At 36.7% G+C, this 13,076-nt stretch overlaps 1 protein-coding gene across 2 annotated transcripts in view; it reads left to right on the top strand.

The window, feature by feature from the left end:
• Window positions 1–12,689, top strand: part of LOC107663369 (short transient receptor potential channel 5-like) — a 47,644-nt gene extending 34,955 nt beyond the window's left edge. For both annotated transcript variants that reach the window (XM_016453615.1, XM_016453692.1), the window contains 5 exons: window positions 4,381–4,576; window positions 5,889–6,098; window positions 9,084–9,125; window positions 10,273–10,362; window positions 11,751–12,689. In XM_016453615.1, the coding sequence (XP_016309101.1) occupies window positions 4,381–4,576; window positions 5,889–6,098; window positions 9,084–9,125; window positions 10,273–10,362; window positions 11,751–12,590 (1,378 nt within the window). In that variant the 3' untranslated portion in view covers window positions 12,591–12,689. The remainder of the gene's footprint in view (window positions 1–4,380; window positions 4,577–5,888; window positions 6,099–9,083; window positions 9,126–10,272; window positions 10,363–11,750) is intronic.
• The last annotated feature ends 387 nt before the right edge of the window (window positions 12,690–13,076 follow it).

Raw genomic sequence — 13,076 nt, 5'->3', positions numbered from 1 at the left:
TCGCCATCTTGGCAGCGCGTCACTCCCGGATAATCGAAAATGGGCAAAGAGGCGGGAGCTGGTTGCTGAAACCACGCCCACCTAGCTCGACGGTGGTGACAGCAGCGGCAATCCACCTGTCACTCAAGTGGCCACGCCCTTAATTATGCAGAAATTTAAAGTTTAATATAATTGAAACGGATGAGTTATAAAAAAATTCACCCCCCTCACAGTTAGATCACAGCAAAATTAGTTATATAGACCAAAATAATTTTTTGAACCAGGCTGCAAACGTTTTTTTCTGCTGTAAAGTTGGGCATTTTAACATGGGGAGTCTATGGGACTGACTCCCTTTTGCAGCCAGCCTCTAGCGACCAGTTGATGAATTACAGTTTAAGTCACTTCCGTGTTGGCTTCACGAGAGAGAGCGGGAGGTTGCCGCTTGGCATGCACACGTAATTTGAACATGATTCAAGGCCCCGATATACTCACAGCCAAGTTCGTACTTTTTCGTACTTTGCTTAAAAGTAAACAGAAGTTGTAAATACCTATGCATCGATATACTGTTAGCGAACATCCAGACGCCATCCACACTCCTGAGAGCAGTGTTTAGATGAATATGTAAATATGTGCTGCACGCTTTCCTCTCAATAACAAAATAAACACACAAAAATGACAGCATCTGGTCCTAGCGATGTGGATATGTTTGCACTAGCTCTACAGTTCACTACAATTCAATTGCAAATTTTTTTTACATTTTCCTTCATAACTCACAGACTACTTGAAATACACTAGTCATCTTTTGATACAAGAAACAAATATAGGTGCACTAATTAATAATACAATTGCTATATTTTCACTAATAAGGACAGGACTATAATATTAAATTGAATGCAAGAAGTCAAGAGTGTTACGATTGCCCCCTTGTGGGTGTTGCCCCCAACAGTGTTTGGGGGCAATTGTAACACTGAAAAATAAGTCATATTAACCCACTGTATCTCAAAGTAATGACTTTACTGCTGTTGTATCAATAAGATAAAATGTATGTAAGTTTAAATTCGCAGTCATCGAAACTCTAGACAGCAGAAGAAAAAGTACTGTACATCCAAAAAGTAACTTTCATACCTCAAAATCAGTATTTTGTTAAAAACTTCTGCTTAGGTATAATGATTATGCTCCTTTTTCACAGGCAGAGAGAGAATCCTACTGAGCATGTGCAGATTAAGTGTCATCACTCTAGCTTGTTTTTGACTGGAGGAATTGAGTGTGTTACAATTGTCCCCCCCCGCCATACAAAAGTGTATTTGAGACTATAGACTCTATAGATCTGTCTTTAGAGACTATAGTTTGAATTAATCCCTTTTTTTTCATAGACTACCTAGGAAGTCAGGGAATGTCTTTTTTTAAAGTTTTGTTATTGGCAATAAAAAAGAGATTAATACATGAAAATCTTACATATAGCCCCTTTAAAAAGAGTACTTATACTTTAAAAGAATAAGTGCAAACTGAATGTAATGTTTTCACACACTTAACTGCATGTTACTAGCAATTAAATAAAAATACATTATAGTTATAATTATATAATACATCATTTATATTAAAAGCAGTTAGCTGATCTTTTGAGTGCTGCATGTAAGTTCATAATTCATTTTATTTTCATACAAATATGGTTAAAGTGTACTACTGAATGTACTGACAAGCATTTATAATAAACAAGGATATACTTTAATGAAATTTCTACTGAAACTTGCATAGCACTTATTTAAACATATTTGTATAGCTGAAGTTGGAATTTAGTAGATGTAAAATATAAAACATATTAACTTTAAATGTAATATCGAAAAACACACTACAGTTAAAATTGTATTCAAGTACTTTGCATGTGCTTTATGTTAGTAAACACATCAAAATAAGTGTACTTCTATAAAAAGATTAATAAGTGTACTTCTATAAAAAGACAAAAGATTATTAACACAATTATTTAAAATATACCTGAAAGTAAAACTTTTGATGTGATATTATAAGCAAGTACACTGTACTTAAGTGTGTTAAGGAACATAGTCATGAAAGTATACTCTCTTTAAGTACATTTAAGTGGCCTTTTATTTAATTAACATTATATTATCTGTAAGTACAGTTTTTTTTTTTAAATATGCTTTTAAGCTTGAAATACACTTCATGTGCACCTTCAATACAAATAAGCGCACTTAATTTCCATAAACTGAAAGTAGATGGTGACCAGTGGCTGTCAAGGTCCAAAAATGACAAATAGACAAAGAACAGTTTAAACCAGCCTAAGATGGTTTGCTTAAGCAGGTCTTCTTGCCTTGCTAAGAGGATATTTAACTATTTTAGCTTTGGCAAAAAGTGGCAAAAATCAGTCAACAGACCAGCCTGACCAGGCAAAGTCACTAAAGAAAACCAGAAACTAGATTTATTTATTTTTTTCAGAAGAGTGTCTGATAACAGTGGTCCATACAACTTGAGAAATAATTTCCGAGTTTTCTGAAGCCAAGATAAATTTGTGTCTAGACTGAATGGGGCTCGCTAAAAACAATGTTAACCACATTAAAGTAGTTTGTCAGCTGGTTCAAGCTGATCTAGTTGGTCTCTGAGCCTGACCTGAACCTGAGTTGGTCAGACTGGTCTGTTGGCTGGTTTTAGAAGGGTTTTGGTCACTTTTCAGCTAGTCAGTCTGCAGTTAAACTAGCTGAGCACCAGCTGGACTAGGCTGAGAGACCATCTTAAACCAGCCATGGCCAGCTAAGACCACAAACCAGCTCAGCTTTTTTGGCTTGAACATATTTTCTGTTCTCCTAGAGTCAAATGTAAAAACGTCCTGCATGTTGAGGACATTAGACATTAGATGATAATGACTTAGCTCAACAGTCAAGCTCCCTGCTTGGCTTTGCAGTAACAGAGGTCTTGTAGCTTTGATAATAATCGAAATAAATGAACTATGATGCACCTATTACAAAACCCAAACCGACACTTTGGTCAACTTGATCAATGAATATAATGTGGCCACAGATGCCACAAGCAGCGTAATGCTGACCTCCTGCAGAGGTCAAAATGAGAAAGAAATGAGAGAGGAAACAAGAGTGGAAATGGTTATGATCTTCCTGAAATTTCACATCATAGCATGAGCCTTGCAGAATCACTTGATCTCATAGGACGAAGACAAATTTATAGAGCAGCATGGCATCTATCAACTGTTGTGTAATGATTAGAATCTGTTGCTCATGGCTGTGCAGTAATAATGTGTTCAGAAATGGGAAGAGATTTCAATGAGAACAATATATTTCCAAACTACTTCTGAGAGGGCTAATATTTGATTTGTTCAAAGTGAAAACGGTCAGGAAAAAAATACTATCCACTTTTTCTTTCCTGTTTTTCCACATTCATTCATTCAGTGCATAATAGGAGGAACAATTTTAATTGAATTGGCTGCTCCCCATATGAAATTAAATATGAATTTGAATTGGATGTCTATCTATCTATCTATCTATCTATCTGTTCATTCTATCTATTCTATCTATCTATCTATCTATCTATCTATCTATCTATCTATCTATCTATCTATCTATCGTCTGTCGGTCTGTCTTTCTGTCTGTCTGTCTGTCTGTCTGTCTGTCTGTCCATATCTATCTATCTATCTAGGTCCTGGGCTGGTGTGGTTACACGTGGTCTGCAGTTGTGAGGCCGGTTGGATGTACTGCCAAATTCTCTGAAACCATCCATCCATCCATCCATCCTTCCATTCATCCATCCATTTTAAAGGTGTTAAAAAAAACGTCAAAACATTCAAACAAGGGTTTGTCAAGTTTGTGTTTAAAGTTAGCTGTAATAAATATTTAATTCTACTTTCTTAAGTATTTGGTCACTTACAGTAAATTACAGTGTCCAGATGGATTCAGCGAAAAATGCCGTTCTTATGTTTGTCTATGCTTATTACAGTTTTTCTCAATTGCTTTGGCACATTTTTCGAAACAATCCCAATCTGATGTGAACAAGAAGCTAATTGTTCAGAGATCTGAACTTATTGTTTCGGGGAAAAAAAATTTCATTCGAGAATTGAGCCAAAGCAATTGAGAAAAACTGTAAACTGGGATAAGTAAATTATCATTATTATTAAAATAAATTATAATTGAAAAAGTTTACAGTTTGTTTTCTTCTTAGCTGTATTTGATTTTTTTTTTTTTTTAAACAGTATGTCATTTTTACAAGTTGCAGGCTGTTGAGGAAAAATGGCTTAAAACCATTCCAATTCAGTTCAATTTCAATTCTAATTTTCCTATATACATCACTCGGTGTGTATATGTCTGTTTGGGAGAAGCTGGAGATATGACAATTCTCACTTTGCGTCTTTCTTTATTTCCCTCTCTCTCTTTGACTTCTCAGGCTATTTGAAACTCTTCAGTCTCTCTTCTGGTCTGTGTTTGGGCTGTTGAATCTGTACGTTACCAATGTGAAGGCTCGTCATGAGTTTACCGAGTTTGTGGGGGCCACCATGTTCGGCACTTATAATGTCATCTCACTGGTGGTGCTGCTGAACATGCTCATCGCTATGATGAACAACTCTTACCAACTCATTGCTGTAAGTGCCATCAGATACTGATGATTATTTTTATAGTGTAAAGTTTACACTACTTTCACTTAAATTGTTTGGTATTGAAAGAACGTTTGAGAGTGTTAGAGCAACCTAATGTCTAAAATCAGTTGTAATCATGCCCTCTTTAAATGTGGCCAAAAATGTCCAAATTCACTAAAAAAATAAATTTGCAAACAGTATTTCAGAGCAACAACTACTTGCAATGAGTTTGACCAGATGCTAAATGTTCTGAAATAGCTCTGTCATATTTAAATTAAGTACATTTGCTAGATATAAATAATATCCTGCTAAAAAGAACATTTTATGCCAGCCTCAAATGGTTTGCTGTTTTTAGCTGGATTAATTTGGTCTTAATCTTAACCTTGCCAAGATGGTATTTAAGAAGTTGAGCTGGGCGACCAACTGAAAAGTGGCTAAAATGTTTAAAAATAAGGAATATGATAATGTGCCTTACTGATAAAACTAACAGCTACTTGCATTGTATTTGTGCAATTAACATTGTGCTATGAAAAATAAGTGTCCATGACCAAAATCTTGTTTAAAACGTGTGCCAAGCTATTAATATTCTTTCTGTTCTTTGTGTGTTGTTATGGTTTTGAAAAACTTTAATATTTAAAAAAAAAAAAAAAAAAAAGTCATGTGGTGTAACTGTCAAATAAAAAGTGTGCAGAAAAGCTTTAAATACATGTTTTTTTTTTCAAGGTATTTTTAAAAAATAAAAATCGTGAATTATTCAATTATTCATAAATCAGTTTTTGGAAGTTGCACCACATTACGTTTTTAATCCTCAACAAATGTCTTGTCATAAAAAGGTCAAATTATTTGATATCAAGGGTCTTTATTTCTGACAATCATGAGGGTCTTTAGGACCCCCGTCTATGATATAATGTCCAGTTTTATGTTTATACATGTTTTCTGTATGTAAATTCCCCTCAAAATGTTTAATATTCTTACATTACATAATGTTTTTGTGTATGTATTGAATATTAAATCCATTAGTATCTTACTAAAAGACCATCATATTTGAGCAGTTTTGTTACAGTCAGATGGGCTCATATCTGTGTATTTTTCAGCACGTTAGTTTTGTGCTTATATAAGCTGCATTTAGAGGCATTTTCACCCCTGCATGTGTCTCACAATGGGAACTATTATCCAAGTAAACACAATTCTGAGTAAGCGCACATCATCCAGTCACATGATGAATTTCGCAGCAACAAAAGCCAGTCTGGGACACTATCCCAATTGGCACTTTCAGCACTGTCCTCCATCCAACTGGCTGTCTGTTTCTCTGCTGTAGGATCACGCAGACATTGAGTGGAAATTTGCTCGCACCAAGCTGTGGATGAGCTACTTTGATGAGGGAGGGACGTTACCACCACCCTTCAACATCATACCTAGTCCAAAGTCTGTGTGGTACCTGTGTGTGTGGCTGCACTGCCATCTGTGTGGACATGGAGAGCCTAGGCATGAGGACGAGTGTAAACACGAAAACCTCAGAGAGTTCACGGTAATGCACAGTGCGCTTTCATTCTGTATGCGCGTGGGTGGCACATTATAGCTTTCATTCAATGATGTAACACAGTCTTTGACAAAAGCAAACAAAAACAGCATAATTGTCATTATAAACAGTGATTTTTTAAGAAATAGTGAAGGCAAGCTACTCTGCTCGTCCTTTGTTAACTCTGTATCCTGAGTATTATATTTTGTTTGTGTTGTGGACATGATTTACATCTCGAAGCATGTGTTTTATTGAAGAAAGGTTTGCTAATCATTTTCTAAAAAAAAAAAAAATCAATCAGATTTTAGCCTGGTGGATGATTAAACAGCCAAAAAAAAATAAAAATAGAGAGAGAGAGAAACACCGATTCAGAACACCATTGCAACCAACCTGGAGTTCCTTTAACAAGTTCATGAATATTTTGACTTTGAGATGTCAGGTGGCAAGCTTGATGTGTCACCATGGAAAAAAAGTGCTGGTGGGAAAAAAAATCACAACCATCCCAGCTGGAATATTCTAAACTAAATAGTCTATGTGTTTAAAGCACTAAGTTTCTAAACGAACATTTTTTTTATTATTGAAACTACAAAACGTGATATTAATGATTAGCCTATTAACAGGGTTAATAATTAATAGGGATCTAAAGACAATCATAAAAGACAAGCTACATATACAAAATATCGTCATACACTCTTAAAAATAAAGGTGCTTCACGATGCCATAGAAGAACCTTTTTGTCTAAATGGTTCCATAAAGACTTTAAAGAACCTTTGACTGAATGGTTCTTTGTGGAACCAAAAATGGTTCTTCTATGGCATCGCTTGAAGAACCTTTGGAAGCACCTTTATTTTTAAGTGTAATCTTTAGATATTAGGCAAATTATCCATAAGAAACTGTTTTACATGTGGTGAATGAAGTTCGAGGTTGTGACGGTCATGTTCGGGTTGCAAATTGTACATACACCAAATGTCTTTTTATGAATATGGTCCATTTCGAAATGTTTATATCAAAACAAACAATATTTGTAGATTCTCCTCTACCCCTGAGTAAATTATTCTGTGCATAGACTCTGATCAGCGGCGCCGGCGGTTCCGTTATTGCAGTTTGTTGCAATGTTTTTTAAAGTTTAATTACAATTATTATGAAGTCATTATCGAGTCATTCGGTTTGAAACTGATTTAATTTAGAGTAATCGTTCCCAAGACAGTCAAGTCATTTTCTTCATTTATTAGAAATAAACTAGAATTTTTTTTTTAGAAAAAAACATAAATGTGACCGCATCTTAATTGACTAATTCTAGGACAAAACTCCAACTACCATATTGAGAGTTATTTCTGTCTTCCGTATATGTATGAGTGGATCATCTATGCCTTAAGGTGTGAATCTGCGTGATCAGCTTTAGCCCATTGCAAAATCTGTTGGGAAATCTTTCACCCTCATACACAATTTCAGTTTGTATGGATTCTTATTGAATGAACTGGCTTTTGCTTGCGAAAATTCACTGAATAATTGTAAATGTGACAACACAGACATCAAGAAGCTTAATTTACACAAGAAAGCGTTTATTCAATTTTTTCAGAAAACGTAATGTGCACTGACATGTATTCAAGATTTTCACAATTTTTGACTGTACTTTACAAAAAGAAACCCCTCGATTTCAAAGTGTGACCTCTCAGAATGGCCTACTAACATCTGAAAAATATATTAAAGCCAAAAAAAGATTAATCTTGCACATTTTAATAATTATGATAATGATAATAATAATTTTAACATTAAGGATGCTAATAAACCTTCATAAATCCTAAATTGCATTTTCAATGGTTTCATGGATGTCCTGCCATTAAATAATGTTTGGATTTAACCTGTCAGGGCTTGTCTATTTGGCATCCTGCCTCAAGTTGCCCTATAGGCCGATGTTGGTTGCTAGGCAACCCCGCTTCAACCATACCAGTTCCCCTGACATCTTTCGATCAGTCGAACTTCTCTCCACTGTGAGGTGGGCTCTACTGTTTCTGCAAGCGTGCTCACCCACATTCTCCCACACACAGCACATGGAGCACACAGTTTGGGGTTTAACACTCTAAGGCTGCTATCATTTATTTTTGAATTTGTAGCTGGCATTGCAGTGAAGAATATGCATGTCAAATGCTTTCAGAGGGTTTCAGGTCATTTCGAGGAACAGTTTGTGCGAAAATGAAAATTCATTCATCATTTATTCACCCTCGTGTTGTTTCAAACCTGTATGACTTTCTTTCATGCAACACAAAATGAGAAATTTGAAAAGAATGTGCTGGTCGCTCTTTTTCATTCAGTTACAATGAATGGGGACTGAAGCTGTGAAGCCTTTTAAAAGTGAAAAGTTATTATATGGTTTCAGAAGGCTTTCAGAAGTCACATGGACCACATTTATGATGCACCTTTCAAAGCTATATATACTTTTCATTGTCATACATAAAAAAAATTGACTTCAAACACTATATTTTGTGTTCCATGGAAGTCAGTCATGCAGGTTTGGAAACATATGAAGGTATATAAATGATGACAGTTTTAATTTTTTTTGGTGAACTATTCAGGGATGTTATCATAAAACTAAAACCGTTGAGAAAAGTTTTTAAGAAAATAAATGCAACTGATATTATTTTTTTAATTATTTTATTTAGCTACTTGCCAACATTTTTCCATTTTTGTTTAGTTTAACTTGAAGTGCTAAAATAAATAAAACAAACGAATAAATTAAAAACTAAATTAATAAAAACCATATAGATATTCGAAAGATAATTAAAATGACAAAACACACTTTCAAAATAAAAGTGAAAACAGAAAATATAAAAACAAAAATTCTAAATATTAACAATAATTATACTAGTATATCAATTATACTAAAATAACAGTAACTGGAACTACTTTATGATAGTTCAAACTATTCACCTTTGGATCATAAGTATTACATGCCACATATTTACTGTTGAAATTTGTTGTTGTTATCTGTTTCAGGAAAGGCATGCCGATAACCTCATTCAGAACCAGCACTACCAGGTAATGGCATTTGGCCGAACACATCACACTTTGGCATCCGTGTCATTAAAGCATTTTGTTGGATTCAAACCTTGCTTTTAATATGGTAACAATTCCAACAGTTTATTTAAATGAGAAAACAAACATTAGCCTATGGGCATCATGCATATTAATGAGTTATTAGAGCATTGCACATTGCATAATTTGCATGTCTTTTTGTAAATGATAGTTCTAGGAGCTTACAAAGAGAAAAATCATGTAGATGGGATTTTAAAGCTGCTTGAAATAAATAGTGCATGATCACACTGAAACGAAATATTATGTTAATTAGCTTATCAATGCATATTCATTACTTGTTCTAACTGCATTACACCCTGTCCTGCTTTGAACTTTATAACCACTGGACCCCTGCTGATTGCTAAGGCATTAATACATAGCCGGCCAGAGTCCAGCAACCTCTGGTGCAGGTCACAACACTGTAATGAACATCTATTATGAATAGATGTATGCGATTTCATACGCAGCACTGTAGTGGAATACTGAGTCATGTGACGTTTTTGATACTTTTTTTTTTTTTGGAGCTTGACAGCTGTGCTTATTATGTTGTTGTATGGCAAGAGCTGTATGATGATTGTTCAAAATCTCTTCTTTTATGTTCTGTGAAAAAATAGGGATGAATAAATTGACAGAGTTGTAATTTTTGGGTGACTGATTCCTTTAAGCAGGGTCTGTTGTGAGTGAGAGGTTGTATATAATTGCTACAGACAAATATTTCTCCCCAACAATCAAGAGCTGCAGTAGTGGATATTGCAATAGCTGTTTTGTTGTTGTTGTGTGTAAGTGGGTTTTGAGAGCCACCGCTGGCTCATTCTTTATTGGATATGCAAATAAATGCTAATGAATGCACATCCAGATTTTCACCTCCAGTTAATACATATGTCATGAATATGCCAAAAACTGATTTTCACCTCTTATTAAACTGGAATCACAAAATATGCGCATGCCAATCACATTCAAAGCCCATCACCCTATCGCACCCCCACCCGAGAATATATCATCACCTCCTTTGTGATTCATATTGAAGAGGAAATCAGGGTTATTTGTAGATCAGAAGGTAATATGTCAAGAAAAATGTATTGACGTTTGTCCGGTTTGTGGCTGTTTTTAGGAGGTGATCAGAAACTTGGTAAAGCGATATGTTGCAGCCATGATCCGCAGCGCCAAAACAGACGAAGGGTTGACAGAGGAGAACTTCAAGGTATGAGGATTTTATAGTCATCTTAATCTCTATAAAGGCACTTATAGAGGCCATAATGATCTCATTTGTATTCGTAAAGTGTAAATTTTTATCCAATGTAGCAAAGTCCATCATGCAGGTTTGACTGGTATGTGGTAGAAACACACTTTAGATATGAATACTATACAATAATCAATCATTTTGAGTAGATACACAATATGAACGGTTTACATATTATGTATAGAATAAATTAAATTTGAATTCAGGGCTGCAAATGATCTTATTTCATAATTATCTACTGTCTTCTGAAGAAATAAGCTGAATTGCTACAAAAGACAACAGTATTCGATAAATATTCATTGTCATTATTATGTTGATTATATTAATATTGTTAATTGTTAATATGAATAAAAACAGTTTATTAGCCTAACTGTACACTGTTTAAAGTGCAATACAGCAACTTCTATAAATATAAAGTTTGGCTGAGGTGCGATCGCAGATGGGTTCAAACATGACACATCCAATCAAATGTGGGAAGTGGGAAATATTCACCTTATAAAATCCATTTTGCTTGCTACGAATTTCATAGTCTAAATAGCTATTTCCTTTTAGGACCTTAAAGGTAACATATCATGAAAATCTGACTTTTCCAGGTTTTAAGTGCTATAATCAGGTCCCCAGTGCATCTACCAACCAAGGAAACGTGAAAAAGATTAACCCAGTCACTTTGCTTTGGTAAGCCTTTTTCTGCAAGCGTCTGAGAAAACGAGCGCGTCTGATTTCGCTCCCTTGGTGACGTGGCCAAGGGATCTCATTATAATATTATTGCCCGTAATCTGTAAGTTTATACCCACGGCGAATGGCGTAGCTCTATTCTGGAAAAGGGGGCGGGGAGCAGCAGCTCATTTGCATTTAAAGAGACAAGCCCAAAAAACACTCTGCTTCCACTCAAAATAGGCATTTTCAAAATGATATAATAAATGATCTGTGGAGTATTTTGAGCTGAAACTTCACAGACACATTCTGGGGACACCAGAGACTTATATTACATATTGTAAAAAGGGGCATAATATGTCTCCTTTAAAGTGTAAAGTGAACTATCCACTAGTATAATATGACAAAGCAACAAGTAATTCCACATTAATCCAATTTCCAGCCTGTATGCAACAGGACATTTTGTTGGTTGCTTGGTTTCTATTTTGTGACGCCATCATCTCCTGTATTTTAAACATCAGACATTTGAGGAGAGATTGATTATGGAACTCCAGATATGAATCACCCCTTAAGTCTGCAAGGAAAACCATAAGAACCAGAAGTCATGAAGATAATGTCATAACGTTAGAATATTTCCTGTAATTAGGTGGTGCAGTTTACGCTCCGGTAATTGAATTCCATTTCTCTGCATTCAGGAACTTAAGCAGGACATCTCCAGCTTCCGCTACGAGGTTCTTGACCTGCTGGGCAACCGTAAACCACCGCGCTGCACATACTCGTCTAGTAGCGAGGCCACTCAGCAGGACGAAACAGCTGAGCCTGAGGAAGAGGAGGGCGAGGAAGACAATAGGCTCAGAGGACCCGGATGTGGGGATGGGGGAGAGTCGTCTAGATCTAAAGCATCTACGTCCTTCTCCCAATGTTACAGGAGAAACCGAGAGTCCCAGTTCAGCGTATCAGCTCTCTTCAAGTCCATGTCGGGACCGGTCAGAGGCAGACCGGAAAGCAGTGGCTTGAGGAACAACATATCCCACTCCTCTGCATTTGTGCGGACCAGCAGCCGCCTGCAGCGCTTTTCGCGTTCCAAGAAAAACTCTTTGCCACGCTTGGGAATGCTAATGTCTCGTATGAACGGACACATCCCGGACCAACATGCGGAGACCAAGGGAGATCAAAAGTCCGCATACAGCATCTCAGACAGCGTACCGCAAACATCTTGGCACGATCCCCAGGTGCTGTCGAAGGTAACACAGAGCGAGATGCACCTGCACACACTGGGACCGGGACCGGGACCACCAGAGACAGATCAGAACCCAATGCAGACCACATCTCAACGGGCAAACGGCAGGGACAGTCTCCTCCTCCGGCCACCCAGCTACTCGCTGCCCCCGCTGCACTGTGCTTCCAGCCTGACTGCCTCCAGTGCCCAGCTCCTGGCCTCCAGTGATGATCTGTGCCACGGCTGGGTGGGACCCTGTGACAGTTTGAGCTCCTCCAGCTGGGAACAAGACGAGTCGGTTACGACACAGCTGTAGCGGCGATGTCGGCTCATTAACGTTTCACAGCTTAAGGCAGGGGTCTCCAACCCTGCTCCTGGAGAGCTATCGTCCTACAGATTTCAACTTCAACCCCAATCAAACACACCTGAACTAGTTAAACAAGGTATTCAGAGTTACTTGATAATTACAGGCAGGTGTTTTGGAACTAACATCTGCAGGATGAAGCTCTCCAGGAGCAGAGTTGGAGATCCCTGGCTTAAGGCGACTGGTTCAAAGCTTCGACAGCAGTGAAGGGCCTATGACACTCATACTTTAAAATCTTTATGCTTTGCACACATTGGGCCTTATTCACAAAACACGAGCAGAACCAATTGTGTAAAAACATTCGTAAAACATCAATGCAAGTGTCAGGTCGACCATTTATGTAATGCCTAACCAAACGATTTGGAATTTTGATTGAGGCCACTGGGAATGTACATTCAAAGGTGAAGCATGTAATTTCTGTGTGGGAAAAAAACAAAA

The sequence above is a fragment of the Sinocyclocheilus anshuiensis genome, unplaced genomic scaffold (assembly GCF_001515605.1).
Source record: "Sinocyclocheilus anshuiensis isolate Anshui unplaced genomic scaffold, SAMN03320099.WGS_v1.1 scaffold25, whole genome shotgun sequence".
NCBI lineage: Eukaryota > Metazoa > Chordata > Actinopteri > Cypriniformes > Cyprinidae > Sinocyclocheilus > Sinocyclocheilus anshuiensis.
Note: the sequence above shows the minus strand (reverse complement) of the source record. Positions and strands in the feature narration are given on the sequence as shown.